This window comes from Typopeltis vanoorti, chromosome 17 (assembly GCF_054136105.1).
Source record: "Typopeltis vanoorti isolate ZY-2024b chromosome 17, IOZ_Tvanoo_1.0, whole genome shotgun sequence".
Classification (NCBI taxonomy): Eukaryota; Metazoa; Arthropoda; class Arachnida; order Uropygi; family Thelyphonidae; genus Typopeltis; species Typopeltis vanoorti.
The window spans coordinates 102802927-102822184 of NC_143565.1; the positions used below are offsets into that span (position 1 = coordinate 102802927).

General features: G+C 34.1%; 1 protein-coding gene across 4 annotated transcripts in view; it reads left to right on the plus strand.

Moving 5' to 3' along the window:
* The window catches only part of LOC150097708 (heterogeneous nuclear ribonucleoprotein L-like), a 141014-nt gene that overhangs the window by 13311 nt on the left and 108445 nt on the right, over positions 1 to 19258 (plus strand). For all 4 annotated transcript variants that reach the window (XM_090407568.1, XM_090407565.1, XM_090407566.1 and 1 more), the window contains exons 2-3: positions 4728 to 4798; positions 17631 to 17697. In XM_090407568.1, the coding sequence (XP_090263694.1) occupies positions 4728 to 4798; positions 17631 to 17697 (138 nt within the window). The remainder of the gene's footprint in view (positions 1 to 4727; positions 4799 to 17630; positions 17698 to 19258) is intronic.

A 19258-nucleotide genomic window follows, 5' to 3' on the forward strand; every position in this document is an offset into this window, starting at 1 on the left:
CAGAACACCCAAATTGTACACAGAAACAAATATGGAGATTAATGAGAAACCAAAGACCCAAATTATGTGAGTATATAAATATACCTTTTATGCTTGGAAGAACACTTTATTAAATTATATGAAGAAAAAGTTACCTGAAAGATGAAGACTTGCAAATAACATCAGAACAAATAGAAAACATTTTAATAGAAAATCATCTAGAATACACAAAATGCAGAATGAGTTGTGGAGTAAGAGAAATGGTATTTTAATTAACTAAACTATAAAAAAAAAAAAAAAAAACATACTAGATGAAAGAAAAATATCAGTGTTAGTACTTTTTTAAAAAAAAAGAGATAAAACAGATCTAAATATTTACAGAGGGATCAGTATTACCAGCTACCTTGAAAATATGTACAAAACTTGAATTATTAATGAATCTAATATTCATTATATTAAAACATATCAAAGTTTTAGATATGTTGTTTTATACCAGTTACATTAAAGATACCAAGAAATTATATACTTGGTTTAATCCTTTATTCAAATGTAAGCAAACAAAGTTTGCACCTGATGTATAATCCAAATATATAATTTCTTGGTATCTTTAATTTATAGTATAACCAAGTGGAAAAACTTCGAGTGACTATCTCTAATCCAGAGTATTCTAATAATAAGGTTATGACACCTTTTGGCAACTCGTATATGAAAATGACTTCTGCATTACTTCAACTTTAGTGTCAAGTCAAGATTGCACTCTAACCCACTGATTTCACAAGGTGTCAATTATAATGAAGCAGAGTACTACAAATACAAAAGACCCAAGTCTATTCTACTCCCAGCTGAACATAACTAATACAATTGCCCCCAGAGGGTGAACTTAAAACTCACAAAACACCCTTCTGCAAATCTTTCTTTACAGATAAAGGGAAATAAGAAAAGCATTATTTCTTTGCCCATCGTGACAGTAGCGTGAAACGTTATCACCTCTGGGTCTGGCTCCCACTGACGAGACCTCAATAAAGGTCAAAACCGGTCTGGGTAGATATTATTATTATTCCTGACACCTCCAAGGAGCCTGAAGACTCATCGCAGGAGGACACCTATTTATACAACTGTCTCGACCACTACACTGAACCTCTACTATGAATCATCTCCATCAAAGCCATCTACACCCCACCTCTACCACAACTAGTATCTTTTGTCTGTAAATTGCATGTGTACTGAAGGATTGATTTGTCTGTATTTGTGTGAAAAACCCTGCTATGTGCTTTGCATTATGGGATATTAAGACAGGTGATGTGACGTCATAAGCTTCTTCTATATACGAGTCGCCCCAGTCCTGAAAATAGTTCAGGTGCAAACTTGTTTGCTTACAAGTTTGTTTAACCCTTGGATAAAGGATTAAATCAAGTGGAAAAACTTCCAACAACATCCAACTCTGAAAAAAAAAAATCATATCAACAGATTACTTCTTTCTCCTACTTACTCACACATGGCACTGTGCTATAGGTCCTACGTTTGCACGTATGGAATCGTTATTTAAAAAAATAACTTGAATCAAACAAGATTTTTTCATGTTTAAACAAAAAGATGGAAAAAGTAAAAATCTAAATATTGCAACTAAACACGTTTATATAAATGTAAATAAGACCAGTTTTAACCTATGCATCAGAAATGGTTCAAACAGCTAAACATTATTATAAAAATGATTCTTGGGAAAATTACAGGAAAAACAGAAATGAAGAAATACAAAAAAGTGTACCTTAGAACTAGCAATGAATGGATCCCAAACAGGAAGAAGGAATGGCAGAAGCATGTCAACAGAATACAAAAATGGAAACCAAATACTAGACTAGTTGGAAGACCACAAAAATGGTGGAATGATGGATTGCAATAAATATCGTTGCAACAAGTCTAAAACCTAAAGCATGAGATGAAGTCGGCCAACAGTTATCATCCAGTTACTCTTACATTTATTTTCAAAAATTGTGACAATGATCAGCAGCAAACTTTGTCACCTTGAGGCCCACCAGCTAATCAAATTAAAAATGCCCAGAAATTATATTCTTATTTAATCCTTCATCCAAAAGTAACAAAGTTTGCATGTGAAGATTCTTCATGACTAAGCTACCTGTATAGAGAGACTAATGATTTCACTTTAATTGCTGTAGTTTCCCATAATGCAAAGCACACATCCATTCAGGTGTGTATAATGCTATTCATTATGGATAGGTCAAAACCCAGACTGGTTTCAACCTTTATTGAGGTTTACCAGTGGGAGCCAAAACCAGGAGAGATGCCAGGGTAATGGCATCTCTCTTGGTTTTGAGAGATGTATATGACTTCTGCATTACTTCTCCTGAAGTCATGTACAGGTAGTGAAAAGGTGTCACACCTTATTAAAATATTCTGAATTAGAGCTAGCTACTTCAACCTTGATATCTCTTAATTTATAACCAAGTGAAAAAACTTGGTTATAAATTAACTACACCATCTAATCAGACAATGTGAATTTTGTGCACTTTATATACATGCTACCGATCTAGCTGTCACTGCTCTGTACTTAGACTGAAACCATGGGAAGGTTTGGAGGAACTTTCAGATTTCCTTCATGTCTGCCATGGACACCTCTTCCCTATTATCTTTTACTCTTTTCATGCAAAGGTTCTCTGAGATGTGAACATTTTTCAAGAGTTTCTCCATGGTAAAATTGAGAAAGACTGATCAAAAATTTGATTGGTAAAGGATTTTTCAACATGGATTTGTTAAGGGAAGGTTATGTTTATACAGACTAATTTATAATTTGAAGCGTTATTCTTTTTGTGAGGTAGAACAGTTTTGCCTGTCCTGTTGTGCCTTGTGTTTGCAAAGCTCTTGTTAAATAAGCATTTTAAAATGCAATGTCATTATTTCACTGTAAGCATTGAGTTTACTTAATTGTGTATGTTATGTTGTTGGACCTTCCTGCCATTCTGTCTTTATCCCAATACAGTATATAGTCAGTGGTGAGCTATGGAAATTTTAACAAAGGGCTCGCATCATTGAGCAAAAAAAAAGCCGTATTTCACACAAAAACATTTATTGATACAGCTTGTGTACTAATCAAAAAGTATGAGGGGACAATCAACCTGTAAAGACTATCATTTTTAAACAAATATTTCATTATCTAAACATGTAATATTTGCACACAATCATCTGTGTTAATTTATCTTACATAAGAAAAACATTTTTTAACCATCAAAATATAAGAATAAAATCTTTTATAATCGCACATCGTTTCTAAAAAAAAGCATTTTTTATAAACAAAATAAATTTCTTTTGTTTACGATAGAAGTTTTTATGACAAACAATCTATAAATAATAAATAAATATTATCTAAACACAATAATATTGAAGTACATTATATTTATCTTTTGTTTTTATGCTTCAAGTGATAATCAACAGGGGCATTATTTTATAGTCCTATTTATTTATATGCGATTACCAAAAGTGAATTCTTATTTGTAAAATGGTAGTAACAGTAACTATAATATTTTATTTAATAAAATCACTTTGTTATGTTATCGTATAAGTTTTTCGCTTAATATATTTCAAAAAATTATGTTGTTGTTTTTTTTTCATAAAAAAAAAGAAGAACAAGGGGCTCACAAATTTGAGAAAAATTTAACAAATGGCTCGGGCGAGCCCCTTATAGCTCACCACTGTATATAGTGCTGCTCTTATCAGCATTAAATAACTTGAATTGCTCATTAAATACTTCTGCCTACATCATTAAGACATTTTCTTGTATATCCCCTTCGCTGTTGATTTACATGAATATATTACAATGCATGTGGTTCTGGTTACACCTTACATAGTTTCTTTTGAACCAATTTTTATTTGGTTCCTTATCATATACGTTTTCAGAAAAACTTGATATAAATGTTATTTCTTAGCTGTTTGAGATGGGGAGAATCTGGTCTCAGCAACCTTATAATGCCTTTCTTATCCTTAAGTGTGCTTTCATAAATATTTTCTTGGTGTATGAAAATAAACATTCTGAAAAGTAACAGGTGCTCTTGCATAATAACCCATGAGTTCATGTGTATGACTGTTAATTAGTGTGTATCTGATTTTTCGCCTGTCAAAGATATTAATTTAAATAGATTTTTATTTCGGTATTATAATTCTAAGGTACTATATAAAAATGTAGTGTTATTTATGTCATTTTGTTTCTTGGTGAGAACCACCCAGGCAAATGGAGTTTTTGGAGTCCTCTTATTGGTTGCTTACTAGAATTTCTTGATCTGTTGAATAGTTTCCTAAAGTATTGTTCTTGTAGCAAATGGAAAAAGTATGATGAAAAGATAGTAACCTCATGTCTTCTTTGTTAGGGATAGAAACTCAGTACCAACATATCAGGTGATTATAATAGAAAAAATGCATTTGGGCAAATTTAGTCCTTTCCATTTCTGAAAGTATTCTAATAACTCTAAAAGATAGCATTGCTTAAGAAACACTAACCTATACATTAGAAATACTGCAATTTTCCACTCATTAGTAAGCTAATGAGTGGAAAAGTTTTTATTTCGTTAAAAATGTAGGTGGTTTTTGTAATTTTCCGTGAATCCTAATTGGTTGAAATAAGCTGCCAGCCTAAACCTTTGTGTGCTAGTTCTTAAAACTTAGTATAAAATATCCTGTCTGTGCATGTTTATTAAGTTATGATTCTTTTAAACAAAAGTTTACTTTTATTTTTTTAATAGGATCAGAACTTTGGTGGTGGCTATTACAATAGTAATAATTTTCAACGTGGACCAGGTGGCCCTGGCTCTCGGTAAGTATACAGTTAATACAGTAGTAATACAGTAGTATACAACTGTATTACTACTGCATTTGCATCTAAATGTCTTTTAAATGAATATGACTTGTTCGATGTCATATGGAGGCAGTGGCAGCATGGTCTGGAACAGTGCCTTTCAATCTTTTTTGTCTACAACCTACAATAAAAGATACATTTTACATTGTGACTCTGTATACACACACACTAAATGTAATAAAATACATGCCCTTACTACATGTAATAAAGTAAAAATCTAAAAATTAATATCAAATATATTATTTTGTAATATAACACGACAAGTGTCCTTACCATAAAACATAGAATTCTTTTTTATTCAAGGTATAAGCAGATTTTTGCTCACTATACCTGTTTTTTTCTGAAAATGAAATTGTCCCTGTATAGTGGTAAATATCCCATATCATACTGCATGTGCAAAAAAAAAAAAAAAAAACCAATTATCTTTATTGTATCACTAAATACAGTTCAGAAACAATTTGTCTATATACAGGCAGCCCTCGGTTTACGACGGTTCAATTTACGCTGATTCACAATAACGGCAGATACCTGCGCGTGCTTTCTTACTATAGTGTGGTCTGACTGAGAAACGACGCTAGCAGGCACTCGAGTCTTTGAGTGTTTACCGAGCTACTATGATTACATTACATTCAATATATGTATCAAACTTAGTTTTACTGTTGAACATAATTGCTCTATTTAATTTTTTTAACATACTTATGTATTTAAATTGATAAAGTACGTAATTACATACCATGTCTGATAAAAGAAAAGAAGTGCAGAAAAGTTAGCAGAACTTGGTGTTAAGAAGGCATGGAAATTGATCACAGTTGAAAAGAAGATGGAAGTGATTCGAAGAATGGAAGATCGGCAGACATATGCTAATGTCTGTAGAAGTATGAACTTACTTCCATCGACTGTTACTACAGTTATGAAAAATGCAGATAGAATAAAACAATCTATGGCAGTACTAAATGCAAAACATGTAAGTTATAGCAGGGATAAACTTCATGAAAAAATGGAAAAATTATCATTATGGGTGGATGACTTGAATTAGAAAAACATTCCTCTGATGTAGGCTGTTATAACTGAGAAAGCAAAAACAATTTTGGAGGATCTTAAAAAGACAGATGGAGGCAAAGAAACATTTTTAGGAAGCAAAGGTTGATTCATGAGATTTCAGTCTCGAAGTAAGTGCCATAGTGTCAAATTATGTGGTGAGGCAGCAAGTGCAGATGTTGCAGCAGCAGCAGCTGCTTTCCCTAAAGAATTTCAGGACTGTGTAGAACAAGGATGTTATCCTCCTGATCTCATTTTTAATGTTGATGAGACTGGGCTCTACTGGAAAAAATTCGCATCACGCACCTTCATTTCCTGTGAAGAACGTTCCACTTTAGGTTTTAAAGCTGCAAAAGATAGACTTAAGGTTTTGTTGGGTGCAAATGTCTCCGGAACTTTGTAGCTTAAACCAAAGTTGGAGTATCATTCACAGACACCACATGCCTTCAAGGTCTAAAAGCCATGCTGCCAGTCTATTGGAAATGGAACAAGAAAGCTTGGGGTTTCACAAGATATTTTTATAGATTGGTACACAAATTATTTTTGTCCTACTGTGCGTCACTTCTGTAAAGAAAATGATTTGCCAGCCAAGGCATTGCTTCTCTTGGATAATGCCCCTGGACATCCTCAAAACCTTGAAGTAAGAACACCATTGGATGTCAAAGTTGTTTCATCATCATCATCACGAACCATGGGCCTGTTGATGTCTGTTTCACTATCTTCCACCTTTCTTTGTCCAGTGTCGCAGTTTTTGTAGACCTATTCCACGCCAGTCTTTTATATCGTCTATCCATTCTTTGTATGGTCTACCTCTCCTGTTTAAACCATCCAAAATACCAAACATAAATGTCTTTATCTTCCGGTCCTCACTCATTCTACAGATGTGTCCAATAATTGCAGCTTCCGTTTTATAATTTTCTGCATTAGATTCTCTTTTGGTTGTATCTTCTGATAGAGCTCTTCATTGGTGATTTTCAGTACCCATCCTATTCTTAGAATCTTCCTGTAACAAGTTCTTTCAAATGCCAAAATTCTTTTTCTTGATTCTTTATTTATTACCCACGTTTCAGATCCTTACAGTACACCGCTGAAGATGCATGTTTCCAATACTCTTAGTTTTGTTTGCAGACTGATCATTTTACTTTTTCAGATGTTATCCATGGCCTTCAGATTTGCTCTTCCCTTTGCAATCCTGATCTTTATTTCTTTTTTACAGTCCAAGTCATATGTCAGTTTACTTCCCAAATATGTGAATTGTTCTACATTTTCTATATCAGTTCCATCCACTTGTATCTTTTATTTCATGTTCTTCTCACCAAATACCATTGTCTTTGTTTTTTCCAAGTTCCTTACAAGTCCAAATCTCTTCCCTTCCTCATTTAACAGTTCCAGTGTTTTTTGTAGTTCTCTTTCGTCGTCTTCAATAATAACAATGTCATCTGCAAATCTCAGATTGTTAATTCTCATTCCGTGTACAGATATTCCTTTGGCATCTTCCTTCAATTTGTCCATTGCTTTTTCTAAATGTGTGATGAAAATGCTTGGTAATATTGGGTCTCCCTGTCTAGTACCTCTGCTTGTTTTAAACCATTTCCCCAAATCATCACCTATTCTAACTGCTGCAACTGCATTCTCATAAACATTTTTTAATATAGCTATTAGTTTTTTATCAATTCCATAGGATTCCAGAACTGCTAATGTCACTTTCTGGTCAATACTATCAAATGCTTTCTGAAAATCAACAAAGCAAGTATATATGTTTTTGTTTTTTCTCCTAGCTTTCTCTGATATTAACCTCATTGTCAAAATCTGTTGAATTGTAGTTCTATCCTTCGTAAATCATGCTTGATCGTCTGCAAGGTATGCTTCCAATTGTGTTCTCAATCTTTCTGTCAATATGATCATCACTTTACCAAGGTGACTTATCAAGGCAATTGTTCTATAATTTTTACATTCTATCTTATTTCCTTTCTTGTATAGTGTCACTAATATTGATTTCACCCACTGCTCTGGCATTTTCCCTTCTTTCCATACCATATTACATAGTTGGTGCATTTCTGTAACCATACTTTCACCACCATATTTAATCATTTCTCCAGTAATGTTATCATTACCAGGACTCTTGTTGTGCTTTAGCCGTTGTATTGCTTTTTCTACCTCTCCTCTTAAAATGTCCATATCGTGCTCATTACCTGGTGGTGATATTTGCTTCAATTCTTCAGTCAGTTTCCCAATGCTATCTGAATCTAGTTTTTCTTCATATAACTCACTACAGTATCTTGCCCACCGCTGTACAGTTTTTTCTTTATTCGTCAATACTTTGCCTTTTTCATCTTTAATTGTGGTCTGTTTTGGTTGCCACTTTCTATTAATGGTTCTGATCATTTTGTATACCTCCCTTGTTTTATGCTCTGCATAGTACTGTTTTATATTGTTGCATTGAGCTTCTAACCATTTCATCTTATCCATTCTGACTGCTTTTTTCACCTCATTACACTTTCTTCTATATTGCTCTTCTATTTGTTCTGATGTATCCCTTCTTATCTTCAACATTATTTTCTCCTGTACTAACTTCAGTGTTTCTTGTGTAATCCATTTCTTCTTGATCTTCTCTTCTTCTGGTACTGTTTCTTCAACTGCATCTTCTATCGTTTTCATTACTCTTTTCACTCTTAAATTCGAGTTTTTTTTCTTTCTCCACACTTTTAAGTTTCTCTTCTAACACTGTTCTGTACCTTCTTCCTATTTCTGCTTCACTTATTTGTGCTGTATCTCTTCTATTCTGATGTTGGGATTTATATTTCTTTAATTTCAACTTGATGTTTGCAATCACTAAACTATGGTCCGAGTCTATATCCGCTCCTTGAAAAGTTTGACATTGCTGTACTGATGTTATCCATCTTCTTTTAATCATAATCATATCAATCGTGTTTTTGGTTTTACCATCATTTGATCGCCACGTCCATTTTCTACACTCCTTTTGTTGGAATCTTGTGTTACAGATCATCATCTCGTGGTCCACAGCAAATTCTAACGATTTTTCACCTCATTCATTTCTTTCTACGAAACCATATTTTCCCATGACTTTCCCAACCATCATTATCTATTCCAACTTTGGCATTCCAGTCTCCTTCAATAATTAGCACATCTTGCTTTGGTATTGTTTCTATTGTCTCTGTCAGATCTTTGTAGAATAAGTCAATATCCTCATCTGTGCTCCCAGATGTGGGTGCATATATCTGGACTATTGATATGTTGAATGGCTTTGCCTGAAATCTTGCTACTATGATTCGTTCATTAACTGGGTTGTAGTCTAACAGTGCCTCTCGAGCTCTTTTGCTAAGAAGGAAGCCAACTCCTGCTTCGTGCATGGTGTCATGTCCTGACCATATTACTTCGCATCCATTGATCTCTCCAGATGATGTCCATCTCATCTCTGCCAATTCTAGTATATCCCACTGATATCTCTTCATTTTCTCACGAAGTAGTTCTAATTTTCCTGACATCCAGAGTGTCCACACGTTCCTACTGATAACAGTTCTGTTAGTTTCCGTTTCTGTTTCCTTTCGGTATCCCACTTTTCAATCCAATCCCAATCGCTTGATTGGTATCGCGGCCCTTGTTTATACATGTGATGTCTGAGCCAGCATGTTGTAGCTGTTGATTGTATAGGCATCAGATAACAATCGTGTTTTTTCTTTACGGTCAGAGCATCGATACTCATCTGACCGACCCTCCTCCTTTATCCACATTTGGGACTGGCATGAAACCTCCTAAGGATCCCATGGCAGAGTTGTTTACATACTCCCAAACACATCGCTTTGGTAACCGATGGATCAGGGGATTATATCAACCTTCAAAGCCTGTTACCTCCATATAACATTTATGGAAATGATGTTTCCACGAAGAGTCTTCAGAAAAAACTATTAAAGACTATTGGCGGTCATTCGATAATTTGAAGGGCATTAACAACATCAAGGTGTTGTATGCCCTTCAAATAGTATGTAGCCCTAGTGTTGTATTACCCAAGTGTTGACTTACGCTTGGACTCGCCGATAGTTCTTCAGCATGAAACTCTTAGATTTCGACCTCCGAGTTTTGTATCTGGCTTTAAAATAATGAGGGATTTATTATACCCTTCACATAAAAATATATTTTTGTTGGATATCATTGTTTATATAATCTTTTAAAAAAAAAACGATTTCGGAACCCAACCCTACTTTTTCTATGTAATCTGAGTCTCGCATAATGTGATTTATGTAATGCAGCATTTTTGTGGAACCTAACATCCACGTTATACGAGGGTTACCTGTGTCCTGTGTGTATACACACGCAAGCGCACACATATATAATGTAATGATTTTCTATGCAAGCACTCAAATTTCTGCAATGTTGTCATTAAAATTAAACAACAAATTTTCTTGTTCCATTGCACTGATTATAAGCAAAACTATTACTAAATAAATTCATTCCAAAGGCTTATCTATGGTCATTTCAGGATTGACTATTAATTTTCACACATGTGAAATTCGTTTTTATCTTTGGGAACATAAATAAATTGCCACAAAAAGCTCAGACATCCAAGGAGAGAAAATTCCAAGTACCGCAGTATATGAGTCAAGTGACACAAGAGTTACTGAGTTAGAGCTTTAGAGCTAATTTACTAATGGCTCTACATGCCGTTGAGGGATTAACAAAGGTAGGATAATTACATGATAAAAGGCAGAATACCAATGGGGTTTTAATCCATGAAAAACCTATGGTGTCTGAGTATTTCGTCCACTTTGGCCAGTTGGAAGGTTAAGGACTTTGTTCAAGACTTTTTCGAAAGTTATAATTTACAGTGTTTGTCACAGTAAGAAAGTACTTATTTGAATATCAGATTTAATACACTTATTGATGTGATCCTTAAACATCATAAACATTGGAGATAACAGAATGTAAAGAAATTCACGTTTCACAAATGAAATTCACATGGTTCAATTCTGTCAGTTTGTAACTTTTTAATGGCCTACTACACTACTTCCATGTATACTATGTTACAAAACTTACTGCCAATATTTATGTCATCTGCTATAGTACGCGCACAGATTCGAGACCCTTCAACACTTCTGCACATGTCACAAAAAGGAGAATCCATTCCGATAATATGGTAATCAATCAGTCTTCTGGGATGAGTTGTTTATTATTACACATCGGAAAATTAACTTCTCTTTTATGATCATTGTAGTTCTTAAAGTGGTAACTATTTTGCTTGTATAACAATTGGGAAATTTTATCTATAAAGCGTGTGATTTTGCGTGTTTGCGACTGATTCGTACGTCCTTCATTTTTTTCTCCCCTTCAGCATAAATCGACTATTCTTGGCACCAAGACAAGTGAAGCTGTACGAAAGTGTGGGCATACTATAATTACATAGCGCTTTGATGATCATATCTCGTGCCTCCTTTGCCAATGATATGAGTGTGTTTTCCTTACTTTTTTATTTTAAAGTATTTTCCCAAGCTTTAATCATGAGTCAAAGAATTAGTGAGCAAAAAAGTGGATGTGTGAAAAAGATTCGATGATGAAGAAAGAAGCAGTAAAATTTGCAGAAGAGTAGAAGAGGCAATAGGGCCATACAGTCGGTTGTATGAAAAAAAGAAACAAAATGCCTGCCAAACTACGTTAGCTCAATTCTTTGTTAAGAAGTAGAATAATAAAATTTATATTCTGAATATGTTTTATTGTCTTTCAGCTTCACGGTTTTCTTTTAACTAGGCCCTGAGACACACATTAATTCTTTTATAAAAAAAAATTAAGGTTTAAAAAAGAAATTTGAGGAACGAATTATACTGTTTCCCATTGGTTATTTATGTAGTGTATATATATTCGATTAGTACGTTTTCAATTAAAGAATTGAAAACGTACTAAAGAATGTTTTAAAGAATGCATTAGGTGCACTAATTGAGGGATTGCTCTAGTTACTTTATGCCAGTGAGTAAAAAAAAAGAAGGCTGAAGAAGCAGAAATTGACTTATGATCCTGTAAAACAGACTACTAGCACCGAAAATACACTTGAAGAGGATCATGAAACCAAGACCGAAGATCCACGTGGTCAAAAGGAAGCAGATTCTGATAATGATTAGCCCCAAATGTTGGACACTTTTTTCAGAATGACTTCTGCGAGAGAAATGAATGGCTGTATGTCAAGAATAACATGTTGGGCTGTAAAGTTTGTCGGAAGTCTTGCCGTCGATAAACACATGGGAACGAAAATTTCAGCAGTGGGTAAATGGCAAAATCAGTCATTTCGGAGAATCTCGCAAAACAACAGTTAATGTCGTTAAGAAAAAAGATTTACGATAATAAGGAGAGAGAAACGAATGGCTGTATGTCAAGAATAAAATGTTGGACTGTAAAGTATGTCGGAAGTCTTACCATCAATAAACACATGGGAACGAAAATTTCAGCAGAGTGGACAAATGGTAAAATCAGTCATTTTTGAGAATCTCGCAAAACAACAGTTAATGTCGTGAAGAAAAAAGATTTACGATCATAAGGAGAGTGCAGTGCACAAAGCGTACCAAAAAATAAAATCTGAAGCAAAAAACGAAACATCAGAGAAAGTTTTCCTAAATACTTTGTGTCATAATAAAGACTTAACAGGAAAAGTGTTTCGAACCGCTTACAAAGTTGCAAGGAGAAATCACTCATATAACAACTTTGAAGCTGAAATAAATTTACAGGAACTTATGGCCTAGACATGGGATATATTCTTCATTCTGCAAATACTTGCATTAACGTTGTGAGCCATATCGCAATGAGTTTGTAAGTTCATCTGTTTTCTATAAAAGTCTGAAAGAAGTTGTTGGTTTTGCTGATTTGCCTGAATGTGCTAAGATTTTAGATTCCAAGTATTGGCCAGAAAATCCTGGGAAGCATCTGACATTTGGTGAAGCTAAAATTAAAAAGTTAGCATGCGAATTTCGCTTAAATGAAAGAGAAGCAGTTCGTGGTTTCTGTGAATATTTTCAAGAAAATAAAGTCCTGGACATACTACTTCCTCTAAAGCACACTTTGGGCACAATTACAATATCTTCCAGTGAATGGGAAAGGGGTTTCCTCTCAGATGAATCTTATAGTAACTTCATGTAGGTCATCTCTGCTTGTACAGACAACTTCTGCACTGATGTTCATCAAGATAGTAGGACTCCTCTCACTCAGTTCAAACCTAGCAAATATGTAGACTCATGGCTGCTCTGAAGTCGTCATTCCACAGTTGATACCAAAAGCAAGAAGTGATCTAGAGACGACGAGGGTATATCGGAAGATATGTTAAAAGTGTGAAAGTTGCTGCAATAACATCTTCATAGTGAGTACCGGCACCTTTTTTTTTTTTTTTTCAAAAAAAAAAGCACTATAACCTCTGCTTTGTTGGTTACGATATAAGACATCTGGTCTTAGTAATCCTTGATTATCTTAAATTGCTATTTCTCTTGAACAGTTTTTCATAGCCTTTTTTTCAAATATGTTTGCTCGAATATCATTAATAGGATTCCTATGATAATTCTGAATATTCAGATTATTTTTCTTTTAATAAATTAGTGATTGCAAGTGGACATTAATCATCTAGGGATTTAGCTTGCAACCAAGCTTTCTAGATTATTTCTATTCTAGTGTGGCTACTGCAGAACTTATATTTAATTTATTAAACTTCATAGTGAGAATGCAGTATTACACGCACAAATCTTACTAGGCTGAAGGCTTTACAGGAGATCACCAGATTCCCGCACGAGGCATCCTAATGGTCATACGCCAATGGCAACACCAAGCTACCAGTGTGCCCTGCAGAGCACACAGAGACAAAATTTTAAAGTGTCCATATGACAGTCCTAATAAAGAGGTCTTTATAACTAGCGGAGCACCAAACCCTGCAAAAAGAATTAGTAGCACTGGTAAAGTGAGGAGTTGTCCCAAACTCCTTGTATTAGCCTTATAAGGTATTGGTTCTGCTAGTAGTATTGCACCTTGTTAAGATGGCTAGAGGTGAGTGAGTACCCACTACCTGGGCATCAATAACCCATACTTTTTCTTTCTTTATTATCAAATATGGTTTCCTTATTCCTCCCTCTGTACGGAAGTGAGGTTCTACCATAGTCTCCCACCCTTTATTTCTTACATGGTTATTTAATATGGAGACCACAGCATGCCTCCATTATTCCATGTGTTCTAAAACAACACTGAGAGATGTGAGAGTTTCACTGTAGCAGCAGCCAGACCTACAGTTAATGTCATCTCTACTCCAGCGAGCTCTATGGGCCCTCGTGGGCAGGGCATTAATTCTAGTCTTAATGAGGTCTATATACTCATATCCTGGTAGTAATCTGGCACCATCCCTAATCCACTGATTTTGAGGGGCAGCTTGTAAGATTCACAAAGAGAAGAGCCATGTAGTAGAGATGCTTTTTTTTTACATCACCTTTATGATCTTTGATTCCTTTTATTCTTGTCTCAATTTGTAAACTTTTAATCTTCAAAAAACATGGCAACTTCTAAATGTTTTCTCAAATCTTAACGTGTCTTCGCTTTGCAATTTTACAATTTAATTTTAATGTGATTTGATTGTAGCAGTGAGCCATGCTGTCTGTCTGATCTAGGAGGTTTCCAAATGTAAGGTCTTTATATATCATCAAAGATCTTAATCTTTGAGGACATTCTGAAAAGTAATGCCTCCTATTTGTGGTATGGGTGTCATCAGATATTTCATTTTAAAAAAATTGCCATTTATTTTATTCTGCATTCCACACTTTTTAACACTGTTTAAGTAAACATTCATGAGTTTGATGGGACCACGTATCTGCCACTATCTTGACAGCATCTTACACAGTGATGTCCTATCAAATCATCTCTCGCTCTTTCTTTTGGTAAGAACAATTTTAAAATTTCTATAAATATAATTTAATTCAACCTTATCATAGGGTTATTATATCACAGGGCTTGATCACGGAGAAAATAAGATTTTTTGTTCAACCAGAAACTTATGAACTTAGTTATTCTCACAAAATCCAGTTTGAATCCAAATCACAATTTGAAGAGAAGGAATCTTATGTAATGTTTATGTTCTTTTAACAGTGTTAAATGTGCGATAATTTATTTGAAATAAAAATTGTATATAGCACTTGCGAAACAAACATTACATAAGATTCCTTCTCTTCAAAATCACAGGATTTTGTGAGAATGCACAAACTTTGAGCTCATAAGATTTTCCTCTGAAACAAAAAATAATTTTTGTACAATCTTGAAAAAAAAAAAAAAATTTCTTTCATATTTTCTTGGCAGTATCAGTTCCTTCCTACTTCTTTAGAATATGAAGATAATTTTAAAGTTCTCAGTTTCCTTGTGTGGAAACTTCATCATTATCCTTAAGTGCAAAAAGTTCATTTTTTCAGGTTTACAGCATTTATCTGGAATACGCTTTCTGCATACTGTATCAAAAATATAGTCATTTTCTTCAGGAAAAACTAATCACTTATCTGTCCCAACTTTACTTCATATAAAGGAAATTCATCTTTTAATTTTGGAATCCACCTTTATTATTACAAGAAAATGCAATTTTCTTCTGTACATTTTTGGAAATGTTTAGCCACATGATAAATAATAAAAAAATAAAAGTTATCCTTTCCTTTTTTATTTATTTCATCAAATTCAGCTGCCGCTAAAAAATTAATGTAAGATATCCTAGAACTTGAAGAACTATGCCATACACCTTTGGCATAGTTCTTTAGGTTCTGAAGGCTGTTCACAATGATTATGCATAAGAGTAGAATAAATCTTCACGTGAAAAACATTAATAGAATTGAGGAGTAGTAATTGGTGTGTTTCACATATAGGTTTATATTGTGTTTATTTGGACTGTGGAACTGTATGGTGTCCATAACCTAGAATGGTGAATTATAGATCTTTTTATGAAAGATCTATTGACTATAGTATTTTTTTTTTTTTTCATTGTTGCGATTACCACTTTGTTTTGCAGTATTTTATCTGATTTTTGATTTGGGAGGGGTTCAGAGGTGCACTCATTGTCCATCCATCTATCCCATTGGATGCCATATACAGGGTGTTCGGGATAAATTTGACATATTTATAATTAATTATATTTTTCCGTAAGTTACATGTATTAACACACACTTCTCTTCATTTAAAAGTTTGGACCCTTCTTCATTCATATACAAGATGTCAGAAAGGATGGATAGCTGGAACCCACCTGAATCATGGAAGAGAATAACTTGTATCATGATGATTCGTGCCCGCCATCAAAATAAGGATATTACGACTGCTGCCCAATGCTCCCTGAATACAGTAAAAACAATCAGGCATGAACTAGAGACTTGCAATGGTGACTACGAGGATGTAGCAAGAAGAAAGATCCCCAGCAGACGATCTGATTGCGTTCGTACAGCAGAATTCCTCGCAAATCTGCAGGAACAGGTGTTGAAGAACCCTGGCATTGGAATTCGGGCTTTGTTCGTGGAGTTGCTAACTGTAGTCAAGCCCTGGATAACAAGGGTAGCCAATGGTAGGCCGTATGTATGGCAGCAGGATTCGGCCCCTTGCCACACCTCTGGGAAAAGTCAAAAATGGTTGTCTGAAAATTTCTACGACTTCACCAGTCCAAATGTTTGGCCTCCAAACTCCCCAGACCTTAACCCCATGGATTATTTTGTATGGGGCGCAGTTGAAAAAGACACCAATCGCACTTCCAGTAATACAAAAGCCCAGCTAATGGATAAAATTAAAACAGTTTTTGCGGCCCTTCCCAGGGAGACTGTAGCATCAGCTTGTTCGAGGTTCCGAAGCAGAATTGAAGCTGTGATCGATGCTAATGGTGGTTATTTTGAGTAAATCTTGTTGATAGTATTGTAATTAACTCTGCCTGTAATGTTTTTTTGTCAATTCATTAAATTTAATAGATACAAAGAAGATTTTCTTTTTCCTTACGAAACTGTCAAATTTATCCCGAACACCCTGTATAGTTACTGTTGCTCAGTGATGTTACACTAGTCCTTGCCAGGTGGTCCTGTTGTGTATTTTTCTGGAGGCTTCAACTCTCATTAATTTACTTAGAAATCTGCTCTCACTCATATTGGGTGACAGCATGGTTTTTGTCTAGATTTAAGCTCTATAGTACAATTTGGCAATTCTGCTTTTTCTGTCATGTGCCAAGAATGGTTCACAGTAAGAATCAAGGATATTGTAACTAGCTCTCATCGAAATCTCCACTTTCTAAAAATTTAATTTTTTTTAAATTCATATTTGATTTATTTCTATTACTGCATTAGGAGTTTTTTGTGGCTTTCAAAAAAGTATCCAGCAAAGCATATGTCAAAAAAAAAAAAAAAAAAATAGAATAAAGGTCACATTTTAGCTTTTGGCTGTTATGGTGTACAAGTATTAGGACATTACACATTAGTCATACTCCATCATTAGCAACTAAATTTGTGAAACTAAACAAATACAATTTATGTTATGGTTTGATCCACTTATTCCCTTTATATAGTGCATTGTAGCTTTTTTCACTACTACTACGTGTAGGAGTGAAATAGCTAAATGGGTAGTTATGAAGTGAATTTCTTTTAGTATAGTATTTTACCTATAGGACTTCGGACAGTTCAGGTAGTGTTATAGTAGTTTGCCATAATTGTTTGCATGTTAATTTTACTATTGTGGTTCTAATTAATTCAAGGTTTCTTTTTTTTTTTTTTTTTCCTAGTCCTGAAGAAAAACCAAATCATGTACTTTTGATGACTATTATGAATCCAGCTTATCCCATTACAACAGTAAGTTTGCTCATTTGAGATGTATGCTTTATTTCAGAATTCAGTTTTAAATTTTAAAATGTGCAGTTGTTTCAGAAGCTGTGACAATCAGAATTCTGTTTAAAAAGATGCATGTTAGTGGATGCCAACTGTTTTTTAACATGAGCAGTAAAACTTATTTCTTGTAAATTAATATACTAGATCAGATCTGTAGAAGGGTGATAAGATGCATTCTAGAATAGTTGCATTTTTTAGGTATCTGAAAATGCAAAATTCTTATGCAATAAAATGTATTTTGAAATTACTTTTCTGTTATTATTAAAGAAGAGCCTGTATAGCACTGATATTATGAAATTTCATATATTTATTCATTAAAATAATATGGACTTTTTGTGAACTAGGCTTTTTTGCATTCTGGAATCAACTGAATTTAATTAAAACTTTTTATCATATTAGCTTACTGAATAAAATTGAATATACTGAACTATACAGAATAAAGAAATATTAACGAAGTAATATAATACAATAATTCAGTTGCAAATGTGTTCAGTAAATAATTAAACAATCATAGCCTCAAACAATAATTGAATAGCAAGAAACAAATTGTATGAACTACAAGTTGACAGCACTTAACAGAGATATATGCTTTTGCAAAAAAAAAAAAAATAGGATTTTCCTCAGTATTATATCAGGATAATAAATGAAAGACAACTATGAAAAAAAATGGGGTGCCAAATTATACTGCAGGAAAGGGTCATAGCTGAACTTCTAAAAGCAAGTGATCTACATAGATAATCTACAAAACTTTGGCCAAACTTTTTATCCAATGTCTGAAGGAAAATGATATACTGAGAGATGGATGAAAGACTTAATGCAATGTGAAAAACTTGACTATAGACTGTCTGCTGTCTGTTAGTGATATACTCAATGTTTACAAGTCTTGAATTGCCCAAATCTTTATACATCTCTAAACCTTGCATAGACAATAGAACAGACACGCTTTAGAAGTGGTTCAGCACAATAGGCTATATTCACAATAGATCCTTGAATGGTGCACTGAATACCAACTTCAATTATATCTTGGTTTTATTGATTGTGAGAGAGCGTTTGATTCATTAAAAACTCACAGGACTTGAAGCACTGTGACATCAGCAAATGGCATAAGACAAGATGACACAATATTCTGAAATCTACCTTCACTATATTTGGAAGAGGCATTCATGTTTTTTGTTAGAGAGGGAATGTCCTGAAGATAAACCAGAGACATCTGTCATTTGTGTTTCACAGGTGACAGTTGCCTTTGCTACAAGTCCAGATGTACTGCAGGCTTATCTGTGAAATCAGACTGGTAGTAAAACAGCTGGCTTAAAGGTAAACCTGAAGATAATGTTGGTTATGTTCACTAACTGTATAATCTGAAATAATAATTGATGAAATTTTAAAGTGAATCACTATATCTTCTTAGAACAATGGATATCACAGAATCATAATACCATGGAAAAGTCAAAAGACGAACAAGGCTTCACTGGAAAATATTTAGACAACTAGTTGATATTCAAAAGCCAGTTGCCATTGAACCTTA